This window comes from Lepidothrix coronata, unplaced genomic scaffold (genome assembly GCF_001604755.1).
Source record: "Lepidothrix coronata isolate B3197 unplaced genomic scaffold, Lepidothrix_coronata-1.0 Scaffold154, whole genome shotgun sequence".
In the NCBI taxonomy this organism is placed as follows: Eukaryota; Metazoa; Chordata; class Aves; order Passeriformes; family Pipridae; genus Lepidothrix; species Lepidothrix coronata.
In genome coordinates this window covers 2,007,167-2,034,452 of record NW_016690334.1, presented here as the reverse complement: position 1 = coordinate 2,034,452, position 27,286 = coordinate 2,007,167, and the positions used below count along the sequence as shown (strand labels likewise).

Sequence of the window (27,286 nt, the reverse complement as noted above, 5' to 3'; positions counted from 1 at the left end):
GCATAACATGGTTTTACATTAAATTAAAAATAAAAGTAAAATTAACAAGCACAGTGACATTTTAATCTTTGAAAACCAAGTTGTTGCTGGGTGTAGCCTGAGCAGCAAAACAAAGGACACTTTTTGAGACCCCAGTTCACTTTTATTATTCAGAGGAAAATACAAAGCCTCTGGAGCTGATCTTTGTGGTGGAAAGCCGAGCATCCATCTGTCCTCAGCAGAGAGGATCGAGTCATCCTGGGATGTGGGTGGTTCATGATTGCTGGCACTGAGCTCCAGGGAGTGCAGGCACTGTGGTGTAAAGCACGATGGTGGGAAGAGCAGAGTCGGGCATGGCTCGAGCAGGACAGTTTTCCCCAAGGCTTCCTCCTTCCCTCCCTTCCAGCGGGGTCTGTTTGTAACTATTTGTAGGATGTGGACCGTTCCTCTCCCGGCAGAGGAGGCTTCAGGGCATGGCCAGCCCTGCCCCCGGTTATGTCCTGAAGACGTGCACGGCCCTGATGACGTACTGCCGGCAGATGGGGCACTCGCTCATCCGCTTCCCGCACTTGGTGCACGTCACCATGTGCCCACATTCCAGCAGGACACAGTCAATGGGAGCATCCATGCAGATCCTGCACAGGTTGTCCTCGGCGCTGGGCTGCCCAGCACCACCTGGGGGGACAGGAGACCACGGGTTGGTGACACAAAGGGAGGTGTGCTGGGTTTGTGTGAGCCCAGTGGGCTCTACTGAAGGGTTCCCTAATGGGCTCCTGCACATGGAAGGGCTGCAGAAGAACCCCCCTTGTGTCTGTATCTGCTCCACCAGAAGTTCTGGCTTTTCCACAGTGATTTGTGTGTGATGAAAACAAACACCACTGAGATTCTCAGCAATGAGGCCAGTGAAGCAACGTGGGTCTCTCTTCCCGAGTAACCGACAGGAGAAGAGGAAATGGCCTCAAGTTGTGCCAGGGGAGGGTTAGATTGGATATTGGGAAAAATTTCTGTCCCAAAAGGGTTGTCAAGCACTGGAAGAGGCTGCTCAGGGCAGTGGTGGAAGAAATAACCCTGGGGGGATTTAAAAGCCACGTGGATGTGGCACTTGGGGACATGGTCAGTGGTGGCCTTGGCAGTGCTGGGGAAACAGTTGGACTTGATCTTGGAGGGTTCTTCCCACCTAAACAAATCCAGGATTAAGGATATCACTTACCAGTTTGATCATCCATGTCAGAAACTGCAACAGAAGAAAAGAAAGTGATTTGGTGAGAACCAGCCGGGACAGAAACGTTACCAGGCAGGGGCTGAAAGCCCTGAGGGAGTTGCTAAACCAAAACTGCTTTCTGCTGATCCCCACGAGAGGCTCAGGCTGGGCTCTGAGCGCGACAGGTTCAACAGCTGGCAAAAAACTTCCTCCTATCCTGAGCTTACACAACACTTAAGGCTTCCCAGAGATAAGCAGCACTCCAAAGGCATGGCTCAAGACATGTTTAAGACAGCCCTGGAATGTGTGCAGAGTTTGGCTCCCTAGTGCTGCACCTGCAGCAGCCCCTCGTGCCAGTTTCTTTGGTGTTACACAAGCACCAGGATTGCTGGGACACACACAGAGGCAACTGTGATTAAGAGAGAAGGATAAACTCTATCAAAAGCACAAGATACAAGAATATAAACCGAAAGCAGGTGTCTTAAATCTTGTATCATTTATAGAGGACAATGCTTAAAGAGATGTGTTAAAGGAAACAACAGTAGTGTGGACAGCACAAACCTATGAAATCAGTGTTAAAATAAGTTTCTCTTGTAAATAATGTACAAGTCTGTGGTTTTTAAGTAATGCCCTGGAAGTGCAAACTGGCACCTGAAAGTCAAGCCAGGTACATTCTCTGTGCCCCTCTATCCCCTCACCTCTCCCTGAGCAGGCCCAGCGTGTGCAGCAGGAACGCTCTTGACATAAGGCAGAGTCAAACCCCAGCTGTGCAGCCTGTCCTGAGCTCATGCTCTGAATTTCCCAGCTGCTTTCTGGTGGTGGTTTCCTGCCTGGGCAGGGCATTTCCCTGATCACCTCCCCAGTTACCATGAGTCCAGAGGGAAGAGCTCAGCCCAGGCACACGGCAGCTGCTCTGTGGGTGAGGCAGTGCCCAGTGGGATCTGCCACAGCCACACACCATCTGAGTGAAGGGTGCACAGCTCTCATGTTGCTGCCACAGAGCAGTGACTGCCCAAAGCTACCAGGAGCCTCTCCTCAAATAACTACGAGTAGTGGTGAGCAGAGTTCAGCTACTTTCACTCTGATGTGTGTAAATCTCCCTCCTCACTTGCACCAAACAGAAATATTAAGTTCTATTTCCTTCTACAACAGTTACAAAAAAGGAAAAGCCTGGAAAACAGGCACACATTGGCTAAGTTTCTCACCTAGATGCCGAGGGTCTTTCTCTCTGTAGAGCCGGGTCACCCTCTCCATCAGCTCCCACTTTTCACAGCAGCCTTTGTAGGTGACGAAGTTGCGGGCGAGGATTTCCTTCAGCTGCCGCACGGAGAGCGCGTTGATGTCCCCGACGCTCCTCAGGTCGGAGAGAGAAGCCTTCCTCCCCAGCACCAGGTTATCTTCAGAGTCAGTAGACTGGAAGGGAACAAAGGTGCAATGATTCTTGTCCTCAGCACCTGAACCCACAAATCAAATCAACTTTCAATATCTGCATGAGCAGGAATTCGTGTTTGGATGAATACAACTGGTTACCCTGAATTCCTCCGTCAGAAACACAAGTCTTAAGACAGAAATAATTTCTATTATCGGTGTCCAAGTGACACCAGTTCCTTCTCTACATGTAGGACAAGGTGCTACCACAGGAGGGGGTTGGTTGGGTCTGCCAGTGGTCAGTCTCAGTTACTGTTCAGCCACCCATCTCTGTGGTAGCAAATACAGCCTAGGAAACCTGGTATTCCTTGTCATCCAGTTCCAGGACACACAAACCTGTGTCTCCTCCTCTGCTGGTGCTTCCTCTGCTGCATCCTCAACTGCTGTCACACCGACTGGGCTCGGAGGCACGTGACCATTTGCCTACAAGAGGAGATAAAGGTTTCACCAACAGTGTGGCTGTGGGTGTCCGGAGGGAAATCAGCTCCAGTGCAGTGTCCCTGCAATCCCTGGCCACTGGAAGGACAAGTGCAGCACAAGGTACAAGCCAGGCACACTCACAGAGTATTCCCAGTGCAGCACTCACATAAACAAAACCTTCTGAAACTGAAGTGCAGCTTCTGAACCTTTAAAGCCTCAGTACAGAACCTGTGCAGTAAAATCCCACATGATGCTCTTGTGAGGCTGGAGGATAAGGAGGAGACCAAATTTATACGTTTATATATATATATGTGTGTATATATGCAATCCTTCCCTGAGTGTCACACTGATGTGATGTCAGAGCTCTGACAGTACATGAGCTCTCAGTGCAAGGCTCTGTACAACCCTCTAACACAGCTCAGAGTCTCCAGATCTTCACAGTAACCAGACAAACCCCTCCTCAGGTGGGTTCTGGAGCGGGCAAACAGGAGACTCTGAGTGAAGGACCAGCAGCAACAGAGCTGGAGGAAAAAAGCTGAGCAGCTGCTCTGGGCTCTCCATAAAATGAGCAGTGTAATTGTATCTGACTCAGCCTCAGCAGCCACCCTTCCCCTCTGGTTTCCTACTGACAAAGAGACTGTAATGTTACCATCCTACTTATCCAGGTGGGGACTTGTTAATATTTACAGAGCACAAGAGGAACAATAACCATCAAAGAGCCCGAGCTGCAGCAGGATGTCATGCAAGTAGAGACAAGAAGCTGAAACGTATCACGGGGCAGTCAGGGAAAACAGAGCTGGTAAAAACTGGAATGGCCATATCCAGAAAACCAGGGAATTAAAATGTCTTTTAATGATTTGTAAAAAAACGTTCTCCCAGGAAAACTCCTCCTTTGAACTAGACTTATCTGCTGAGGAAGCAGAAGGTACACACATTTTCAGGGAACTAAATACACCTATTAACTTTGTAATAGGACAAGGAGCAGATGTCAAACACTGAGTAAACTTCCCACAGCAGAAAGCAGAAAGACAAACAAAGCAAGGTCAATAAAAAATAATTAAGCTCAAATGCCCCTGAGGAGGTTTGTCAGAACTGCAGGTTCATCATAAACCGAAGACTTGGTGACAGACTCAGGGTTTGGTTGGTTTGTTTTCTATTGATCTGAGTGCAGGAGACACCAAAAACCTCACCCACACTTCCTATCATCTTTCTCATCAGTTCCAGCTCCCCAAGTGCTTTAGACTGTGCCTGCTGTGTGGCACAGGAATTAAAGAACAATATCAACCATTTAATTACACCTGCATACGGCTGTCAGGAGTTCTCAGCCCCAAAGGACCAGCCACAGGAGCATCTTTGTGGCAATGCAAGTGTGGACCAGAGAAAACCCATCCCAAACCAGGGCTGTTGCTCTGAGAGTGAATGCCTGACATACTCAGCACTGCCCACCAAATTAAAATCCACTAATGAACGGCACATCAAAATTAGTGACAGCAAGTCACAGCTTTACACAGCAAAACCACAGGCAACATCTTAGGAGTTAATCCAAAACCAGAGATGAACGAGTTTGCAAAGGATGGTTCTGGCCAGAGACTGTACCTGTTGGTGCTCCTGAGCTACTGAACTTGAGATGGGCTCTGTAGACACCGAAGACTCCTCGAGTGAGGTAGAAGAGGACAGGCTGGCTGGGGGGTGACTCACAAAGTCTTGCTGTCCAGAGGCTCTGGTATTAAATGTGTTTGTTCTTATCTGATCCTCCTGGCTAATTACAGGCTGCTGGCCAAGGATCAGAAACACCAGGTCCTCCTTTTCACGACAGAACTCTGTGGAGATCTCATGGAGGGCCAAGTAGTCTCGCAGGTCCTTCACCTTCATCTTTATCAGCTCTTCCCGCTGGAAGGCCGTGGCTCGGAAGCGCTGGCAGAGGTGGCAGAGCAGGGGCCCCCCCTCGGGCTGGTTGGAGCAGGACGTGCAAAAATTCTTCTTACAGTCCAAGCAGATGTGCTGGTAAAGAGAGGGGAAAGGAATCAAACCCATCCTGTGCCAGCGGGACACGGTGACCTCCCGTCCGGAAGCCAAAGGGAGCAGCAGCCTCTGTGAAAGCACAATCAAATCCTTGGGATTTAGGGAAAAGTGCCAAGTCTGTTCCCCCTGTTCCTAAATGAGGAAAAGGACTGATCCCTGAGCAGATCTCTGCCTTCCTCACGGTTCCTGGAGAAGCCCCACTCACATCCCATTTCCCCAGAACGGAGCGTTATATTCCCAGTCAGTTCCCTCACATGGCAGGAGTTTTCCACACCTGCTCACTCAGTTTGAGCCAGAGGAAATCAGGACATCTCTCTAAGGGAATCTCTGTCTTGCACATGGATTCCAGCTATTTGTGCATATAGCTCTGTTGCATTTAGAAAGCTCCAGCATTGGAGGGAACTACTTAAAAAACATTTCTCTCTTTCATAAATGTAATACTTGCTATAAATGACCTCCCTCCCCAACCCCTTTTTTCCCCCCTCCAATTTGCTGCAATCACTAAATGAATCTTTCTTTCACCATAAGAGGGAAAGGGAACAGCAAAGCTTATAGTGTCTGACAGACATCAAAGAACTCAGCGTTTATTTAAACAACAAAAATAGCTTATTATGAAAATAATACACCCACTGTGTGCCAGTTAGTGCTAGACAGAAAGTGTTGGAAGTTTTGGAAATATTAGGCCCCAGACATTTAAAAACTTTACAGATTAAATTCTGTTGTTTAATGTTTATATTTGATACTGTTCTGATCTTGTCACTCAGGGCTCGATTTTCAGAAGTTCCAAGCACTCACAGTCCGTGTTGACTTCTGCAGAAACTTGACTGTTCAACACTTTGGAAAGGCAAATTCTACATTTTCCAATAGGAATAGCAGCAGAACAGCCACATTACGTGCCTTTTAAAAAGCCCTGAGGGAAGAAAGAAGTGGTTTCAGTGCTGGTTAAAGAAGGTGATTCAGAGTCTCAGAGAAGCCAAGCACCTCTATGAAATCCTGACATCCTGCTCCTTCCTTTGTGCAAGGAAAAGAACACACGTGGAGTTGGAGAAGCAACAAATACAAACTCAAGGACAAAAAAAAATTGTTTTATAATAGGTTCTAGTGATTAAAGAACATCTCTAACTACACAGTTCGAAGAGAGCAGATGTTTCTCATGTTTTACAGGGTGTAAATACCCTGCTTGCTTACAAAAGCTCCTTCTGATCCCCTGGCAGCCCCCTGGCTCCCCACACACCCTTACAATTAACACCAACAGGCCTCTCATTTAGACCCTGGAATACACTTACAGTGACAGTTAATGGAAAGAATCCCCATTTCCTGCCCAAGCACTTTAAGACATGAAAATTTCTACCACAGAGAGAATCTCTGGTCATGCAAACTTGAAACCTCATCTCAAGAAGCCTGTTTGGGGGCCTGCCAAGGTAAAGTGACTTTCATGAATCACAAAGCAGGGCAGGAAGGGCAATTCCCACAAAACATCCAGTTTTGAGAAGCTTTCCTTAGCTTGGTCATCACAAAAGCCATTGATATGTAATTTATTCTGACCCTGTGATTGCAGGAGCAATCCTGTTTCTTGGGAAGTTTTCAGGGCACAGACAGGATCTGTTTGTGTGTGTCTAGGGCAGGGGAACAAACACTTCACAAAGGCAGAGAAGTGGAAAATAACCTCATTGACAACTTGCCCTCTCTCAACTGCCCGTCTGGGGGGGCAGAAATCAGTTCTGGCAGAAATCAGAAGAACTGAGATGAAAAAACCCTAAACAAAACCAAAAAAACCTCAGCAATAAAACCCCCACAAAATACCCCAAAACCCTCAAACAACCCCACTTTTCTCTGGCAGGGGGAAGCCTCCCCACACCTTGCAGACTGCCAAACCTGCTCCAAAGGGAACCCCTGCATTGCCAAGGACCTTCCAGCCAGAAAAGCCCTGCTGGAGCACTCCCATCTTTAGGTGTCAGGTAAGCAAGCCCAGGTTATCCAAAGTGTTCCTTGCAGGCCATCAACAGTAGTGACAGCCTGCCTTGGTTATCAAATGATACATTTGAGAAGTCAAAATAAAGCCAGGCATGTCTCTGGCTTATCAATTCAGCACTAGGCTTCATCTGCAGACAGAAACACTCCCCAGCCTGTATCTGAGCACCAAGTGTTCAAACAGGCACGTGTGGGGCACAGCTCAGCTTCAAGCAGCTTTTACAGGTTTGATATATTTGCTGAACTCTGACTACAAGGGCAGTTACTGGAGGCTCTTCAGAATGATTAAAGTGTTGTTATCAATTAAAGCCTGCTCCTAAAAGGTCAGGCCATGTCCAGGATGGAAGCTGTTCCTGGGTGTTTGCTCTGACAGCCCATCTCCCAGAGACACCCGGATGGGGCTCTGGTTCCCTTGGCTCTTCTCCGTGTGCAGGAGAACACCAAGTGCCAACATTCAAGCTTTCCCTGCTATAATGCAGAACAGCAGGCACTGGATCCAGGATAACTCTTCCCACAAGTATTTGTGAGGACGCATCACATCGATGAGGGCAATGCTGAACACAACACTACAGAGTCCTGTGCAGGGACAGCACCATTCCAGCTGCCCCAGCACCAGGAAAAGTCTAAGCATACCTACATACATCACCCTGTATGCCCAACCCCCAGTATATTACCAAAGTTTGAATTTCCAGTGATTTCTGGAGCAACAACACTTCTCGGTGCAAAAATGCATCAACATCCCTGTTCTGTGAGAGGAAAGCAACAGCCCTGCCAAGTCTCACCATTTCCCACATGTATCCTCGTGCATGGATAAAAAGGTGCAAGGAAAACCAGGTTATGGACTTTCCCATCTAACCTAAAAGGGCTTTGGCCAAAATTCACCATTAGTTGTGCATTCTCACATTCTTAAGTTCAGTAACATGCTGCAGATCCACAGAATGTGGATGCAGAACAACTTTCCTCCCTAAAACATTTTCAAGCAGCATTATAGGACCCACCATGCCCAAACAATGCAAATCCAGGCAGGATTTGCTGTCGAACTAAAAGTCTCGTGGCACCAATTATTTTGGCATCTATATACTCACAAATGGAGTTCACAAACAAGATAATATAAATTTGGGGTTGGATTTGGGTTTGGTTTTTTGGGGTTTTTTTGTGCTTCAGCAATTCTACACACACCCACAATAAACTTCCCTGGCTTTTTAGCTGGAGCAGATGAAAGCAAAAAGATTACCAAACTTCTTGCTAGAACGTAGGTATTTCTTTTTTAAAGGACATTAGTGTTTTTAAACAACAATAAATCACGTTTAAGCTAATGCTCCTTTAAGTGATTATCAGCATCTTGCCTTTCTTCTTTCAGGCCCGGCAAAGGCAAGCCTACAGAAGGTTAAGCATTTCCAGTCGCATTAAGGATGCCTAATTGTGAGAGAATGACCCAGAAGTCTTTTCCCACATGGAATGTCCTCAAAGCAGAGGCCTCTCACGAGCGGTTGGTTCCTCCCCGAGCGGTTCAGGGAAGCAGCCGAACACTGCCAGCACTCACCTTGCTGGCCGAGCTGTCGAAGTGCAGCCCGCAGGCTTTGCAGCTCTGCTCGGGAGCCGTGGGCGAGGGGAAGGAGCTGTAGCCGGGGTTGGAATAGGCCTGGGCTCGGGCTGGCGGCGGCTGCGGCTGCATCTCCTCGGCTGAGCCGTCCAGACAGAACCAGTTACAGCAGCTCGCCCACATAGTAACTGCGAGGGGAAAAACAGGTTAGGAGTGACACGGGACGGTCTGAACTGCAGTTACACTGCCCACCATCACTCATTGCTAACAGTGTCTTAGTTAATGATGATCCTTTCTCTGCAAAACCCAGTCCAGCACGATGTGCCTTTGGTGGGAAGGCACAAATACAGTCCAGGACAGTTATTACTAGAATTTCATGTGAAGGTGAGATAAATTTTACGTTCCACTTGGCTGTAGGAGATTCTGAGTTTGCTGTAACAGGCTGTCTCTGTTTCACATAAACTGCAATACCTGGGATTTGTGCATCAGGAAAAGAAAACAGAAGCTGGAATTATGTGGCATAGAGCAGTTAAATAAAATCACGGATGGTTATTCTTCAGCTTCATCCTAAATCCCTCTACAGATTTACAGCTACAATATCTAAAAAGATAAAATTAAAGCAAGGGCAATGGAGCCACTGATCTCACATAGTGCTGTTCTCAGCTGAATTTACAGCATCACGAGGCTAAATCATCACACAGCGAGTCAATACCAGTAATGTAAGAAAAATCAAATACTGGCTTCCAGTAACTTGCTTGGGAAAACAACTGTATCTGAGACACACAATCACTTGTTTATTTTTTTTTCAAGTCAAATTATATATATATACACACACACATATAAACACACGCGTACACTTACCTAAAATCCTAACAGTCCAGCCAAAAGGCTCAGTTTTGAAGTCTCCCAGGACCACCTCTGCAGCAGTATTTCAAAAATACACTGCTATAAACTTGCTTTTGGGAGTTTACAAAGAAATCTGAATTCATCTGGGCATTCAGTTTCTGGAGCACACACCATGTGTCATCGCTTATGGGTAGGCAGAATACAAATTGCCTCCTCTGCATTTCTGCTCTCACACAGGAGTTCCTGGACTATGTTTCTTCTGAGTCTTAAAAATCAGGTCCATCGCTGACAGCTGCTCAGTTTTATAAACTTCTGGAAATCAAACATCTCTAAGCTACACAGCCAATTCACTCCTTTCCCCTCTGTCAGTATTGCCACTGTGAAACTCCAGATTCCCAAGGGAACAGGGCTGGTATGAATCCTAAAGGTTATTTGCTATAATATACCAACACACTGTTCTGTTCTTTTTCTTTTTTTTTTTTTTTAAGCAGTGTTAAATCTTTTGGGCTGATGTAGTTGAATTGGGAAGCTTTTGCAGTCTGGTGCTGTTCCAGTATCTGCAGCTTTAGTGGCATCTTTAATCCTTTCAAACATCTCGCTGAATTTGGCTGGTCAGAGTTCCTGCTGTCCCAGACACAGCCTTTCAAATCCCACAGTGTGAGCTCAGAGCCCCAGAGCCCTCCCTGCAGGGTCAGCACATTGCAACGTTTCAGTGGAATTCTCCACGTTCACGACAGGATACATTCCTGGTGTAACTGATGTGCACATCCTGCACTGCAAACTGCACTCAGACTGGCAACCAGATCTCAATAAATAGTGTAAAGTGCACTTAGGCTGGCAACCAGATCCCAATAAACACATGGAGGGAATAACCTATCACTCATATGTATCAGCTCTGCACTGCAATCAAACACGTACTTTAGATGGCATAGATAAAAGCAACAATTACCCTTTTTCTCTCTGCACATTAATTTTCGAGCTCTCAGTGCCACTGAGGAGTTAACACAGCCTTTATACTGCAAAAATACGGAAATTCTAGTTTAAATTATGCTCTTCGGAGGTTTAATTTGTTCCTGGGAATTGCAAATCTAAACAACATTAGAGCTGCACAGCCAAACAAACCTTCACAACCTCCACAGCAGTGGAAAACTGTGTTCAAAGTTAAGCTCCCTTCCTGTTTCAAGGACCCCTGCGAGCTGAAGGCCACCCACGATAACAGAATACACAAATGCTACTGCCTGCCCCCAAAAACTGTTTTCCTAAAAGAAGACAGCCTACTAATTCACTCTGGAACATTGCAACATGTCAAACATTGGGAAGAAAAACACAAGGCAGTGAACAAACTGGGATAAAGCAAGACAGAGCTCAGCATTCAGCTGGGGTTGTAGCTCTGTGACTGCCAGCAAAGTAAAAGGTTGATAAAAAGGCTCAGACACTGCTATAGAAGAACCTTAATCCTGCTCAACTTCAGGAGCATGGAAGGGAAATGTCCACAAACAACTAATAACCAGGACTGTCCTCTGATCTGGAACATTTTTCCAAAGGTATCTCCTTTCTTGAAGGAGGGCACATCTCTGTTCAACAACAAGAAATACAGGTAAGACTCAGCAGCTGCTCCAAAAGGGATTTTTCCTTTGCTCTGTACAGGATCAGCTTCAGACCTGAGGAAACAAGCCCTGCCACTGGGAGAGCACTTGGCAAGCAGAATTTCACAATGAAATTTCGGGATGGCAGTTTCCTTGGTAACTCTACAGCCAAATTACTCCCCGATTTATTTTCTTACCCATTCAGAGGTACCTGGTGAGCACCATCCAGGAACTGCTCATTTCCCTGGGTCCTTGTTACAGATGTGGCAGAGTCTGAGGGCCAGAACTGGAAAGCCCTGCCCTGTGCAAAGCCTGTCTGTGCTCTGCAGATCAACACCTCTTCTGCACCCAAGGACTCCACAGCTACACTGAGGTGACACAGAAATGCCCAGTGGAAAGGGCTGGGTAAATACTTACAGTAACCTGACTAATATCAACGTGACAGCTTGGAAATGTTAATGACATCATGGATTTCAGGAATCCTCGAGGAATATCTTGAATAAAAGATGTTGACTTACTGGCAGGACTGACACGACAGGCACTACTGATCCCAGCATTATTCCTGGACGAGATGCTCATACGGGCTAATGGGAGCCACAGAAACAACTGTTCCACCCACGGACCCCAGCGTGGGTTTGGCAAACTGGAAGTCACCCAACAGTGACTTCTGGCAGCCAAAACCTACCTGCCCTAAATCCTAACTGAGTGTTGCACTCGGAGCATCTGCCAGAGCAAAGGGAGAAGGAGTTTCATCAAGGGTGGAGACACAAGATCAAAGAGTCTATCCCGGACTTGCAAACACATCCACCCACATGGCAATCATCACCTTGGGAAGGGGGACTGTTTTATCTCCTTTCCTGAGCTGCTCTAAGAGAGGCCAGAAGAAATCTAATAAATATTGGCAGGGAGTTGCTTGCCATGTTCTGTGAGCAAAGCAGTGCCAGCACTTCCTCATGCCCTGCTGGACTGCTTTTTAAATTTTATTTATTTATTTTTCCAGTATGAAGCTGTGGATGCCATTACTCTCTGCACTGAATTTAAAGAGAAGGGTGACATTCATTTCATCACCTGTTCATTAACACATTCTATACAACACCATGAGTTCTGCATAAATTTGCGAGCATGATTTAATTCTGGAGGCAATACCAGTGATGTCAAAGTTTTCCTCCCATACACAGCTGAAGACAGGGTTCCTAATGCAGGCCTGGATTCTTATGCTTTCCATCTTCATTTAAAAAAGTGTCTGAACTCAGGTTCTCACTATATGTGCAGTATTACTGCCATAACCTTGCTAGCTGGAGTATCAGAGATCACTGCCTACATACAGCAATTATCACACATGTTATTTGGATTTTATCAAAGGGTAGGCTGTGGCTGCAGAGGGAAACTGTGGTTTATGTTTGAATATAAAACTCCCCTTAATTTTCCTAAGGGTACAAACAATAAGAGAGTAGAACAAGCAAAAGGAACATCTTGGAATCAGTGAGCTTTCAGCTCTGTATAATAAAGCTCTGGAGGACCGGGTCTGGCTTCTTTTCCTGACCACTCAGGAATTCAGCAGCTGGAATGCAGTAGCACCAATGAGACACTTAAGGGATCAAAAGGAGCTGAGCTCCCAGAAGCAGCTGATTTTACTCCCACATGAGGAGAAGCCACAGGAACAAGTACTTCTGCTCCTGAGAGGCCTTTAACCGCTGGAACAGCAGGGCTGATGACCCTTGAGGCTCCTGCAGATGGAGCAGGGTGCCAAAAAGGGAGGGAGATGCAAGAGCTGCCTCACACCTCCTAATTTAGAGAAGACTCTGCTCACCACAATGAGCTGCTTTTCCATCAACTCCCTGAGCCATCAAGCTCCTCTTTCCACCTCATTCATCAACAGACCATCCTCCTTGCTACCTCCTTACTGCCTTCAGAACCTGCTGTGATCAACTATAGATGTTCCACAACAACACCTGTCCAGCCTGGCATCCACTGTGTGGCCCCACAACAGCAAAGCCACGTTCATTGGTAAGACACCACTTTCAAGGCAACACACCCAGACTGGGATTACAACAGCACCAGTTCCTGCCATTCCTTGAAGATCACTGAAATCTGTTCAGGAGGCCAGAAAAAGGCAGTGTGGCTTTAAAATATTATAAAATTATTATTAAAATATATATGTGTCCATAATGCACTTTTAAAAGTACTATTTTCATTATTAATCCATGTAAAATCAATCAGATCTCATTTTCATGAACACTGTTCTGAAATGGTTGAAGTATTTCATGAGTTAACCACCTCATTAGTGGCACTGGACAGTTGCTCTTGTTACAATTTACTACTTTTTTTTTCCAGTAAACCTGCACTGATAAGAAATCCCTTGCTAAAATTAGTTTCACTAATAACCTAGTTTGGTCAAAAATTAGCTTTTACTTGATAACAGAGCTATACAATAATCTGCTCAAAAGCCATTTATGCATGAAGCATTATTTTTATCAGCCTGTGTCCCAGGCACAGAGACCTGAATTATGATAAATGGGAGCAACCATATGTTGGGACAGCTGGAAAAGTCAGCAAATGAGCCATTCACAGGAAGGACAAGGGAAGGAGCTGCCAGTCTGAGCACAACATGGTGTCTCAAGCACTACAGAGCATGAGAAAAGGAAGAGATGGGACCAGCCCTGGCTGTCTGTCCCAAAGTATGTGCATGTCACTTGCTGGATATAACAACTGGATTGAGCACATGAGATTTTTATGTAGGGATGGAATAAAATGTGTATAGGCAGTAGTTCACCTGTGCCCAAGGTGACAGCATGCACACCTTGAAAAAAATGAGCAATTAAACATCAGCACTGTATCACAGCTAGAAACAGGGGTATTCAGGGGGGAGAGAGACAGAGATTCGCAGTTGGAACGAGGAGACATTTTTCCATTTTGTTCTGTGCCTTCCAAATGTCTGCAGACACTTCCCATTTCTAACCACCCAAGCATACAACAGCAATAATCCTTACAAAGACAAATGCACGATTGCTCACCAGTCTGATCAGCAACTTTGATGTGAGTCTAAAGCCTTCTGGGTGAGAACGTGCCCAGCTGTGCAGGCAGAGTGTCCAGCTCAGTGCACACTGAGCACAGTCACCACGGGGTGTGCAGGGTTCCTGTGGCTCCTTGCTGAGGATTCTGTGCATCCAGGAGTGCCTGTGCTGCTGGGCACATCAGGGCTGCCCTGGAACAGCCCCCACACACTCACGTCCACCGGCTGCTTCCGACGGCCAGACACCGGCACTCCATGTCCATGTGCCGGCTACACCTTCCCTGCTGGGTGCACAGAGTGCCAGGCTGGAAGTGCAGCCTGTGCCCTCCAGTAATAATCCATCCTCAGACCCCCTTCAACACCTCAGAGACGCCTCCAACAGACTCTGGGGGTCAGGAATCTCGGCGGACCCAGCAGCTCCCAAGGCGTGGAGCCAGGAGCCGGCTCCAGGAGCGTGGCACACACAGCTGGGCTGGGTGGGTGTGCCCGCACTGGGGGCGCGGCGGCCCCGGAGCACGGGAATCTGGCTGTGCACCAGCATTTTAATGAAGGAAGTGACAGCCATTTACCACGGAGCAGAAAGTAAACAGGGCAGCCCACTGGGGCAGGGAGCAGAGGGAGCAGGGAAGAGCTGGAACGGGGCCACAGCAGCTCGGGCACAGCCACACGCGGCTCGGTGAAACGCTGGAATTGCTGCTGAGCTGAGGGAAGCACCAATAAAACTTCCCAGTTACGTGGCACAGGGCAAACCATCGCGCACACAAAGACCCTTTCATGCTGCTATAGCCTGGTTTACGCTGAGTAAACCATCTGCAAGGTAAGCCCTTGGAAAATTTGCTTAGGTGAGAGGAAAAATAAGAGTTCTTAAGGGTTCTAAGGACATTCTGCAGCTGTATCAGTGTTTACCAACATGCTCTGAGTAATTTGCAAGCTCCCTCCCAGCAACACTTGATGCTCTGGTTGGTAGCAGATTTCCAGACAGATCTCCAGCGAAAGCACCTGAAATCCCACCGGCACAAAGCAGCTCAGCTTCAAGCACCTCTCTGAAACTAGAGAGCTGCACTTCCCACCTGACAATGGAGAGAATGGTTCTGTAAAGCTGTGTGATTCACAGAGCAGTTCCCAGGAAGCCGATTCCAAAGGCAGAAACAGTCTCTCACTTGACTCCCAGCCTTGCACCTGAACTGCAAACTCACCACTCACCTGCTTTCCCTCTTCCCTGTTAGCACAGGTAACACCAAATTTTCCCCATTTTAACGTGAGAAGCTTGGAAATCCTGTATTGTAAGGAGCTGGGTACCTGGGGTGAGTATTATTTCAATATAAACTGTTTATTTGGACCCGAAGTTGCGTTTTATATATTGAAAAATATTTAGATAAAAAGCTCTTCTTGCTCTTAACTGTAATTAGGTCTGGAGACATCTGCCAAAATGGAAATTCAACAGTCTCCTGCCTTTGCAAGTGACATTCTTCCAGCAAGTTAACACAAAACAACTTGATTAATGAAATCATGTGACTGGTTTTAGAAAATTATTTATCTTACCCAGTCTGTCTCGATTCCTTAGTCCCATGCCTCTTTCCAAGGAATGTCCTGTGACCTCAGATAGACTTATCTCCCTTCCACTCTCCTGCTATGCTGAAAAACAATTCAAATTCAAAAAGCCCCTGTGCTCTTTCCCACTAGTTTGATATTCATCAGCAAGACTAAATTAGTAAACTGTGATATACAGCATGAGCCAAGCCAGGAAGAGAAGAAAGGAAACTCTGGAGAAGTAAAATTCCAGAGTACTCAGTTTTATTGCCATTCCCACCCTTCCAGCATCTTGTGTGGGTATATCTGTCTTTGTCCCACACTCAAAACTGGCAGTGAAAGTGGAAGCTGTCCAGGAAAACTTTAGCAAGGAGCAGTCCAGGAATCCTAGACTATCACCTACCAACTCAACCAGTCCTTTTTATTACAGAGGAAAAGGGCCATAATGGATTTTTTTCTCTATTCATTCACATCATCACGGGTCTTCTCGGATTTAGTTGCAGCGGGTCACTGCTAAAACTGTAATTGCAATAATTGCAATATGTAGCAATAAATTGCTCAAGGAAAACCTGGACATTTAAATAACTGTGTAGCTTCCTTAACCAGCTTTAATCCAGGAAAGCTGTCATTCCATACTCTCCACACTTCATCTCAAAACCCACCTAGACCACTATTCCATGACATTCATGTGACAGTAGCTGGGAGAGGTTTGCTGGGTCCATGCCCACCTGGAAGCCAGGAAGGGGCTCCAAAGGCACAGCAGAAGCTTTTCAGGGAGTCTCCTCCTCCTCTCAACGTTACAAATACCTCACTCTCTCAGCAAATTTTACAATGCCCAGAATAGAAAGTTGCTGAAAATAATTTTCTGCTGTGCTGCAGAAGACTGAGTGACTTCAGCATTTGGGTATTGCAAACAAAGAGGAGCAGATCCACAGTTTACCCAGGGACATCCTGGGAACAGCTTTGACTCACCTCAGCTTCCACCACTGTCAGATGGCTCTAATGATACTCTTCTCCTAAATGGGGGAATGCAGGGAGCTGGAGAAATTATGTCAGTTTGTGTTTTCATCACATCACTACAGTTCCCACTTGAGATGAAAGGAGATGGAGCTATTCCTGTTGAAATCCTTGGCCCCAGAGGACTCTGATGGCAACTGCATATGGAGGCAGTTGGAGGGAGAAGAAAGAGGTGCAATTATCCCAGATACAGCTCCTTAAGCTTAAAACAAGCCTGACCCCCAACCAGCAGAGGTGGGGACACAGAAAACTGCAGTGATGTGCACAGAAACCCTTGTCCCACCTGGTGCACCAGGATTCTGAGAGATGGAATCCTCTACAGCAGCTGTTCCTGAAATAGAGACAGTTTACAAGCACAGCCTTAAGTCTTGCACTGTTACTCATCCAAGAGCTGAGACTGGGTTGGAGGTGGGACAGGATCAGCCAGAATTGCATGAACTGTCCCTGAAATTAGGATTACAGTTGGCACTAATGGTCTAAAGACTCCGGGCTGTCGCTGTGTCTCCAACACCCAGAACTGAGTGTTTGCTGATAAACTTCAACACCAGTTGGAAATCCCATAAATTACTTGTCATGCCAAGCTTCAGGTTTATTTTTAAAGAGTAAGCTTCTAAATCTTCCCCCTCCCAAAACTAAACTATAGTTTCAAAATTGCTCACACGCAAAACCTACTCTTCTCCCCCCCTTTATTCCAGAAGCTGTCAGTAAAAAATCAACCTAAACCCCACGGAATTTATACAAGTGGAAAAGTCCACATGCAGTAAGACTGCATGTAGCACAGCTCTGTGCAGACTGGCAGGCAACCTCTAACCTATTTAACTGGAGCCTGAAAAAAGATAATTTTTATTTGGCTGGACTGAAACAGATCTGGATGTATGTAACTGAGGCACATCATAACAAGTACAAACACTGCAGACTCATTTCACAGCTATGCCTACTCCAAATTAACCTGAATTCACATCCAAACTAGGTGCTGAAATAGAATAAAATGCAACTGCAGACACGTACAAAGACCAGCACACGCGTCACATCCGAAACGGTGTGGGAAGCTCTGCTCTCCCAGACTGCAGAAAATACTTCTGAATTAGTCAGGAGTTAAAAAAAGGTCCAGGATATTGGATATAAACCTGAAGACTCGTTTTGTTACTGAGACAACAAAAGATATCGTAAAAAAGAAAGTGAGTTTATTTATGGTCCAGTCACCTCATCTGTGGTCAAGTTTAAACGCCCCACCCTCTTGGGAAGGAAGTTACTACAGGTGGAACTTTGAGAGGCACTTTGAAGTTGCACTCTTAAAGCATTTCTGTAAATATTATCTTTGTGCCAATCTCCACTTAGCACTGGAGCATTTGAAATCAGAATTGCTTCTGAGCAGCCCTGGGGAAGAGCTGGAACACTGAGGGAAAGTTCAAGCCTTACCATCCCTGTCTGCCAGCAGGACCAGCACGAGCTCCTTACAGCATTCCCGGGGCAGATGTTGTGGAAATGTCCATTTCCAACCATCCACAGTGTTTGTTTCTAGGGCTGAAGGATTGTAATCAGTTCCTTTACCACCACCCCTGTTTGACTGCCGTGCTTCTCTCCTTCCAGCCTCAACCTCTGCAGAATATTAAGGACTAGGAAACCCAAAATAAAGCAGCCTAAAATCCAGGTTTTATTCAAACCTAAGCATGAACAGGCCCAACATCCATCTGGTCCTGTGTTTTTGGTTACTGAGTAGAGGGGTCACATCCCCAGGAGATTCTGCAAGAGCTCGCACAGGAGCTCACCTACATTATCAGCACCAACCACTCAAGTAAATGTACATTTGTCTCTTGGAATTAAAGCCATTATCCCCCAAAAAAGGGTAGTTCTCCTTTACTGCCATGTCTCTATACCTATATTATGGCAGAACATTCAAACTCCTTGTCAAGCCTTTTCAGCACCTGTGTGAAGTGCCAGCAGAGGCCGGACGGGCACCCTTTGATGGCACCGCTCACCTAATCCCGCTAAATCCATGGGATCAAACAGAAAGCCCTGCACATGGAATCGCTGCTGGATCCAACCTGTATAAAATATATTTTCACAAAAGACTGGGAGGACAGGAGGTAATGAAAGCTTCAGACAGGTCGGGGACCTGCACCTCTCCTGGATTCCCTACCTTTGTCCTGGAGAGGAAATTTCCCATATATGGCCCAGGCCCACAGGCAGCTCGGGGTCACATTTCAGTGCAGGGCTTTTGGCAAGCCCAGGCATTCAGGCACCATGGGTCAGTGCTCCACAAACCATGGGGTCTTACAAACCAATAAATCTACTGCCGTTTGTTGGGTTTTCTCCTCGACCTTTGCGGCGCACAGACATCATCATCATCACGTTTTCATTTCGCTTCTCCGTCACTGGGAGGAGCGTTTCTTTCCATTCTGGGTTTGTTTGCTTTGTAAAGTGGCAGACAAGGTTTTCACATTAGACTAAACCCTGCTGTTGGGGCAGGAAGAATAAAGCCAGACCACCTATCACGGAGGTTGGGAAGATACTGAGCTGCCCTGTGCTTTCACACAGCCGTTTAACAACAAAGAACTCCGATTTTTTAAATAAAACCTCAAAACATCTTCGCCTCTGTCTTCAGAGCCCAAACAAGCAACAGCTTATCTGGCATTTCAGCACGACAAAAAGTTCCCCATGACACAATCTTTTCCACCACTGACCTGATAACATCAACATGAACTTTCTTCTATTTTGAGCTCTACTTGTCTCAGTTCAATAGTTCAGCAGAAACTGCCCCATTTTTTGATTACACAAACAAAATCAGATACCAGATATTCCTATTTTTAAATAAAAAAAAGACCTGAATTTTAAGAAATCCCATTGGGTAATTATTTTCAGATTAGTAATGGGATAAATAATGTGAGACAATGGAGGGTGAGGACTTTTGGTTTCAGTTTCTATCTGTGAGCATCTGGGCCACTTCAGTTCTCCGTGCTTCAGTTTTCTGTAAGTAAAATGCAGATAAAGCCCCATCAGGGAATGGAATCAAGTTAATATTTCATTTCTTTAAAGCAGGACTGTGTTTGTAATGGAGTTAAGCACTGTCAGAGAACTACCACAGCTCACAGAAGTGAGGAACTTCTGGGAAGAAATGCTGAGAGTGAACGACCTCCTTGCACTTCTGCAGAGCATCCTAACAAGTTTACATTAGAAGAAAACACATAATGTATAAAAGAAGGATGAGACAAGATGATTTTGAGGCCAAATTCACATTTCACACAAGTGCAAGAGACATGCACGTCCAGTTTGGTTTTTGGTGGTTTGTTTTTTGTTGTTGGATTTGCTTGAACTTTGAACTTTCCCAGTTCACAGTGAAAAATATGCTTAACATGCGGAACAAAATATTGCTTAAAAAGCTTGGGTTTACTTAAAAAAAAAAAGTGTTACTGAAAAACGTGGCCTTGTAAAAAAAAAACAAAACAACAAAACCCACAAAACGAATAAACAAAAAAGACAAACGTTCTTGGGACTTGAGACAAGATAAGGTCTGAGGGAGGCAGCGTGTTATCAAACTGCTGCTCAGGGAAACATCTAGGATTTTAGATTTCAAATCTGTTGTGGACTGTAAAAATTCCCTTTTACTCACAAGTTCAGAAAGTTCAATAAATATTTATAAACTGTTTCCTCCATAATCAAGGACTAAAGCTGATCAGGCTTTAGTCTGTACAATAGACAGTAATAGTTGATACCCTTTTCTTCACGTTTGCTTTTATTAGGGGAATTTTTAGGAAATTCTACCACATAACACAGATTTAATTTCAAGCCTGCATCTGTTATTCCTGCCAGAGCAATGAAAGCTTTGGCTGGTGTTATTAAGGGCCACATCCAGAAGTAAAACAGCAAGCTCAGGCCTCCAGAACAATGTCTTACCAAGTAACTTTGGCTTTGGGCAGAGCAGCAGTGACAGAGAGACAAGGCCTCTTTCCAAGAACAATCATCTTACTTCCCTCAGACAAAGTGAAGCCTTTCATGAACCAGGCTGGGGTTTGGCCTACATTCCCTTGGATGAAAAGGCTTCATTATATGCAGTTGAGCACATTGTCTGAAAACGTGGTGATACAAACGGCCTTTAACCAGCGAGAGGGGGACAAACCAAAACGGTGAAACTGTGCGAGAGGTGCAGTGTGTCATCTCCAAAATACACACACCGTGAACCTTGAAAGAGGTTTTCACCCACAGACTTCAGAGATGGTATCAGCACCATTCAGGACCATCAGAAACAGCCATTTGCAGACCGAAGATGTCCCTGAAGGCAGGCACAGGCGCATAAAAAAATGCTGCAAGTATTTCGTATTTAAGGGTGTTATTTCACCATACACAAGTAGTCATTTACTGGTGCTTTGAATTCCAACTGCACTCTCTGTGCACACCTTGTAGGCACTGCAAGTCACCCCTGAAGCCCAGCAGAGAGCTGAACAACATATTTCAATTCTTTTCAGGAATTCCTTCCTTCACTCACAGTGACATTCTTGACTTCAGTACTTCCATGGCAAAAACCTGTCTGTGATTGTCTTCAAGTCAGAGAAGCAGGTAATATGAAGTATAAAAAAAACCCAGCAGGAATAGAGAGAAATAAGTTTGTCAAAAAGGAGGCTGAGGTGCTGGGCTTTATTTTTATTAGATACCTGCTTCAGCTGCCTCTTGTTTCTCTTCTGCATAAGACACAGGATCTTATTCCTCCTACCCCAGAGCCCTTTGCACAGCGACAGCGAGGTCTGACTAAGCTGCCAAGGATCCCCTGCAACAACTGATAAGCCTCTCCATCCCAGGAACAGAAGGGATGAATTATGCAAGGTATCAGCCTCTGACTGGCAGAAACCTGTGCCCTGAGCTCCCAGAGCATGAATCACTCCCTGCATAAACACCGGCTTCGATTTCTACTTTTTTGATTATACAGTCAAAAGGGACCTTGAAACCCACACTTTATTTGGAATCCGAAAAATAAACTGTTTCCAAACTACTCTGCAATGCTTGTGCAAGGGCCTCAAGACAGGCAGGGATTTGGGCAGCTGTGCCACCAGCCACAGAAGCTGCATTTTAGAACTCGCCCTTCTCTGGAACAATTGGAACTTTCTCCAGGCCGAAGTCTGCACACAGAGCTCAGTGTTTCCCTGCAAGCACACAACAGCTTCATTATTGTTTAACTACCAAAAACCAGCTCCAACAATCTATCAAGCTTGACATTTTATCCCTCTCTGCTGCTAGCCCACAGTCCTGGGCATATATAGGATTCAATAAGAAAAGTTATTTTGTTAATCTAAACAGAGAAACATTTCCCTTCTTTTAACCATTGATTCGCCATTTTTAAAACCTGTTCCTCCTCCAGATTAACAGATCCAAGTGTTTACAAAGAAATCCATTCCACCAGATGAACCAAAGCTACTTTTCAAGATATGTATAAAACAAATTCAAAGGCAATCCCATGGAGCAGGAATTCCTCAGTGCCTCAGAGCAGCAGTACCACTTGTGGTTCCAGCCCAGCCACGGTTATTTTAACACCAAACTAGAGCAGAACATTAACTTGCTGCTCATCACTCTCCGTGCCCAGGAATGGCACTGCTGGGCAGTTTCCCAAATAACCATGGCTCAGGCACAGGCCTAGGGAACACCAGCACATCCATGGAAAGAAACTTAGCAACACATGATGCAACCTGGTGGAGAGTGTCCTCAAACACAGGGCTGGGGAAATTCCTCACCTGAGTGACTCCACCAGCCCCAGGCTCGGGGTGAAGGACACGAGGGAGCCACGCACAGATGCCAACAGTCCTTTGTCTCTGAGCAAGGTATTCTGACATCAGCAAAAAGTGGTGTCACATCCAGTTTCAGTCTGGACTTCCGCGGGTTTTCTGGCTCACTTGGGGAAAAGCCAAAGCAATAAAAGCTCGTGCACACACCGAGCGGTGTGGGGACTCTGGTGCCACTTGTGACACTGCAATTTGAAATCATCCATGTGTAAATACACAGTGTGATGCCCAAAGGAACTATCCTTTTGCAACAGAGGTTACTATGACACAAGCTACTCCCAAAGGAGAGTATTTTAAATTTGCCTGTTTAAAATCTCACTTACCGTCAGCCTAAACGAAAAGATTCAAAGCATGTGCTGCTTAAGTGTATTCTTATAAGCACATCCCACAACCTTCTGAATTTAAATAAAAATGTGGCAGCGTTAAAAAAAGCTGATGTTAAATTAATATTTTAGTCTCCACTGAAATAAAATGTGGGAATTCCTATTCCAAGACTGTTTGGCAGAGGAGCCAGAGGGCATTAAGAGAAAAAAGCCTGATTAATATTTTGGAGTAAAGTGAAAACCTCAAGAGCAATTAATGGGAAGAATTTGTAAATTTTACAGACACTGAGAAGAATAAACAGCACCTCAGAAAACAACAATTCTTTTTAAAGAAATTCCCTTACGGGAACATAAATTGAACAAGCCAAAAGGCCTTTCAGAGGTTAGAATGAGCCCCCTCAGTTCTGGGGAAACTGGCTGAGAAAGAAGGGGAAAACCAACACAAAATGTGAACTCTTGATCTGACAGTCACACTCTTGGTTTCTTAAGGAAAGTGATAACTTTTCAACCTTGCTGAAGACTGAATAATTGGCTTTGGAGGCACATACCATCAGGGGGTTAGAAGCCTTGGCATGCAGAGGAGTCCTGGTCCTGACATCAGCTCAGCAGTGTTGGGATTCTCCCACCTGTGAAACAGAGATGACACTTATTCCCCTGTGAAACATTTCCATTTCCATCAGAGCTAGCTGATGGAAGTTCACACTGCTAATTTCTGGCTTCTGGTAATGACAGTTAAAGGGGAGGAAAACAGGCTTGATATGGGGAGCCACAGGCAGGTGCTATCGAGGCTAATGACTGGAATTAGGGGAGCAGGAGCCAGGCCGGGGTGAGGCCGTGGAAGTGCAGAGCACAAAGCACAGGCAATGAACAGCAGCACAGACCTCACTGGCTGCACCACTGCCCCCAGAGTTCAATCCAGACTCAAGCAACCAGCCCAGCCCAGCTCAGCCTGACATCAACATCCAGGTAATTTAAAGCCAGGCTATGCTTGTAGTCAGAGCTCAGACCAGAGAGCAGTACTGAGTTCCCTCAGTTTGACTGCCAGGCACCCACAGGTCCTCTTTTCCCTGCTCAGCAGCAGGTCACACACAGCTGGGTCCAAAAAAGGGACGTGAACACACACTTATCTGCATCTCATTATCCTCCTGCCTGCAACATGTTTATTAAGCACCAAGTACTTGGTTCAAGGTACTTCCTGATTTTCTTATCTTTGGATCAGGCTCTGTATCCCTCAGGACTGGTCAGGGGGTTTAGAGGAGAGTTGGAGGTGGGTGATCTTTAAGGTCCCTTCCAGCCCAGTCCATTCAGAGATTCTATAACTTACATACCTGTGAAAACACATTCTTTCTCTCAGGGACAGGAAAGCAGCCTAACAGTAATTAAGCACAATTTTTTCCTGCATGTATCACATGAAACCAACACACCCCAGGTGAGGAGAGCATTTTACCTGGCTAGACTTGAGGACACAAAGCTGCAGTCCTGGGTCAGACACAGCCTGCCCAGCTCCACTGCCCCCTCAGCAAGCCAGAGCCAGGTACAGATACAGGAACACCAGAGCAGACCCTGGAAATCTGCTTCCACTCTTCCACCAGGCTCAAAGTACAAAATCCACTGGCTCAAAGCCCAAAGCACAGGTTTAATGACCCTTTATAGACAGAACTAGGAGGTCAGCTCAAATCATGCCCCAGCCTGACTGAAGAGTTTACAATCTCAGCTGTTATTAACAACAAACATGGCACGAAGTTGCACAACAGCAAGTGAAAATTACACGATTCAACAAACAAACAAGCAAATAAAACAACACAAACCCACACTGAAGTCAACCACAATAAAGAGAAAACTGAAGGCCTGAAGAAAAGAAGGCAGATTTCAGTCATAAACACAACTAGTGAGCACCAATCCCCCCCAAAAAAATAATCTATATTATTCCTTGCAGAGTATTGCATTCAGGTCTCATTTTAGGAGCCCAATCACATGTACCTGCCAGTGAGAAAGACTGAAAGCCAGCCTACATTTCCTACTCTACAATTAAACACAATACTTAAATGATGGCTTTAAAACTAACCCAATTCAGCAAAAACTTGAGCAATTAAGCATTAAGCCATGAACACCACTGTCAAGGCAATCAGCTTTTCATTAAAAGTTCAGTTGCTACAGCTGAGTGGATCTGCAGATACAGGTGGAGACGGGTAACTTTGCTCCAGGATTCCCAGCACCAGAGAGAACTGCCCAGAATGGGAAACACAACAGCCCAAGGTGATTGTGTGGTTTCATTAAACCTAACTGTGCCACCAAAAGCAATTATGATTACAAAGAATGACTACAAGACCCCCCTCCCCATCACTGTGGACACATGTGTTAAGGAGATTCAGTATTGGATGAGTGGAGACAGGGAAATCCAAGGATCTGGAATTTGTAAGAAACATTTAAAGCTCACAGCTTTTTGCTCCACTCCTCAGCTCTGGAAAAACAAGCTCACAGTGAAAAGACAAAGGGTTAAAACTCTTTGTTTATGTAATCATGTATATGCCTAAATGATCATTTATCTTAAAATGTGAGCTTCGGAGTTTTGAAATGCAACCCACTACAGTGTGAACACAATGAAATGCCAACTTGTAATGCACCTGTCATTCCACATCCTGATGGCATGGAGAGCTAGCAAAGCTTTTTGTAGATCCATTAAGTGCTCTACCAATTCCATAACCGGGTTAGAAAGAACAGAAAGCTACCACAAGTCCCTCCCCTGCTGTGAAACAGTTCTCCAAACCCAAGACCACGTCCCGTGCTCCCCACGGAGGACTCGCTGCGTGTCAGAGAACAGGAAGTGAGCTCAAACGAAACAGAAATAAACTCCTCCTGCCTCACCCAACTAAACATTACCCTGGGGACAGCTTAATCAAAGAGCCATAAAACTAACCCACTGCTATCTGCCCTTAGTGTTATACTTGGCTCCACAGTACCTAAGTACACCTGGCTGTCCTTGCAGTGTCTGAAAACACGAGAAACTCTGGAGTGCAGCTGGTTATTTATCACACTGTCCATCCTCAGCCTTTTTGTCAAGTCCCTGATGTGAGGAGGCTCAGACAGGACCGTGTGCATGTTCTCACTGCAGAGCTGACCTTTATTAACCTGCACTCACTGAAACACTGGTAAGAAACCGATGGGAGGATGAGTCAATACTTTCCCCACAGGAAACACCTTGACCTGCTTACAGGAACAAACTGCTCTGAAGGACGCTCGAGTACTTTTATTTTCTGAACTCCTTTTGCTCTCTGTGGCAAAGGAAGGGCTTGCTCGGCTTTCACTTTGCTGTACCTCCCCCAGCTTTGAGCAAAAAGTGAGCAGAGAAGAAAATAACTTGGGTCCTTGACACCAAATTACACCTTAGACATGCTAAGATGCAGAGAGACAACAATTTACACAAAGAGCTCTACAGAAGGCTGGTGATTAACCAGAATTCCTCAGCTCTCATAACGATTTGAGCAGAACAACCTACTAAACACCTCTTGGTGTGCCCTTGGGAGCACAACTCAGAAAAGGGACGAGTTGCTCAATGCCACTTTTTAAACAAGAAAAAAGAGGCTGCACCAGAGTCCCACTCGCCTTCGTTAGGGAAACCCTGGAAGCGCTCCCTGTGAGGGAGGCCCTTTACCCCATCTCCCCAAAACTAAACCCAGGTGCTACAACCTTTCCCCAAAACTAAACCCACGTGCTGCAGCCTCTCCCTGCCCCACTCACCTGTCCAGGCTTGAGCATCCTCATTCCCCCTGCCTCATGGCCCCCCAAGTCCTGGCAGCCCCCCCTGCCCCATGTCCCCCCACACTTGCCAACAGCCCAATCCAGAGCCATTCCCTCACCCCACAGCCCCTGGATAACCCCCAGGGGCAACTCCACTGCCTCATGGCCCTACCCTTTGCCCTGTGCACCCTCCCTACCCTGACAGCCCCACCCTGCCCCACACCCCCAAACCCTGACAATCCTCCACTGCCCCACACCTCCAAACCTGGCAGCTCCCCCAACCTTCACACACATATTCCCCCCCCAAACCCTGGCAGCCCCCCCAAACCCTCACACACATATTCCCCCCCCAAACCCTGGCAGCTCCTCCAACCTTCACATACATATTCCTCTCCAAACCCTGGCAGCCCCCCCAAACCCTCACACACATATTCCCCCCCCCCAAACCCTGGCAGCTCTCCCCAAACCCTCACATACATATTCCCCCCCCAAACCCTGGCAGCTCTCCCCAAACCCTCACACACCTACACACACGCTGGCAGCCCCCTCACTGCCCCACTACCCCCCACACCCCCAAACCTTGGCAGCCTCCCCAAACCCCAACCTCCAGATCATGGCAGTCCTCTCAAAGCCTCACACAAACACAAACACAAACATACACACACACACCCCCCAAACCTGACAGCCCCTCAGTGCCCCACATACCACCCCCCCCAAACACCGGCAGCGCCCCAACCGCCTCACCTGCCTCCCGCAGAGCCGCGTCCCGGGCGGGCGGTGAGGCCGGGCCGGGCCAGGCCGGGCCTGGGGCAGACGGTTCCGATCCCAACCCTGATCCCAATCCCGATCCCGGTGCCGGTCCCTGCGCTCAGCGGCGGCGGCGCTATGGCAACTGCCCGCG

General features: G+C 46.4%; 1 protein-coding gene across 5 annotated transcripts; it reads right to left on the bottom strand.

Moving 5' to 3' along the window:
• Positions 1 to 120: 120 nt before the first annotated feature.
• RFFL (ring finger and FYVE like domain containing E3 ubiquitin protein ligase) lies at positions 121 to 27,286 on the bottom strand. Of its 5 annotated transcripts, none has more exons than XM_017828934.1 (9): positions 27,130 to 27,286; positions 23,196 to 23,273; positions 22,277 to 22,509; positions 8,565 to 8,752; positions 4,625 to 5,029; positions 2,945 to 3,031; positions 2,386 to 2,593; positions 1,190 to 1,213; positions 121 to 654 (listed from the first exon to the last, which is right to left on the bottom strand). In XM_017828934.1, exons 4-9 carry the CDS (start codon positions 8,745 to 8,747, stop codon positions 473 to 475), a joined length of 1,089 nt encoding a protein of 362 aa, XP_017684423.1. In that variant the 5' UTR covers positions 8,748 to 8,752; positions 22,277 to 22,509; positions 23,196 to 23,273; positions 27,130 to 27,286; the 3' UTR covers positions 121 to 472. The 5 variants fall into 5 exon arrangements, with proteins under 5 accessions (XP_017684423.1, XP_017684424.1, XP_017684421.1 ...); XM_017828935.1 differs by lacking the exon at positions 27,130 to 27,286 and adding an exon at positions 24,095 to 24,261; XM_017828932.1 differs by lacking the exon at positions 22,277 to 22,509.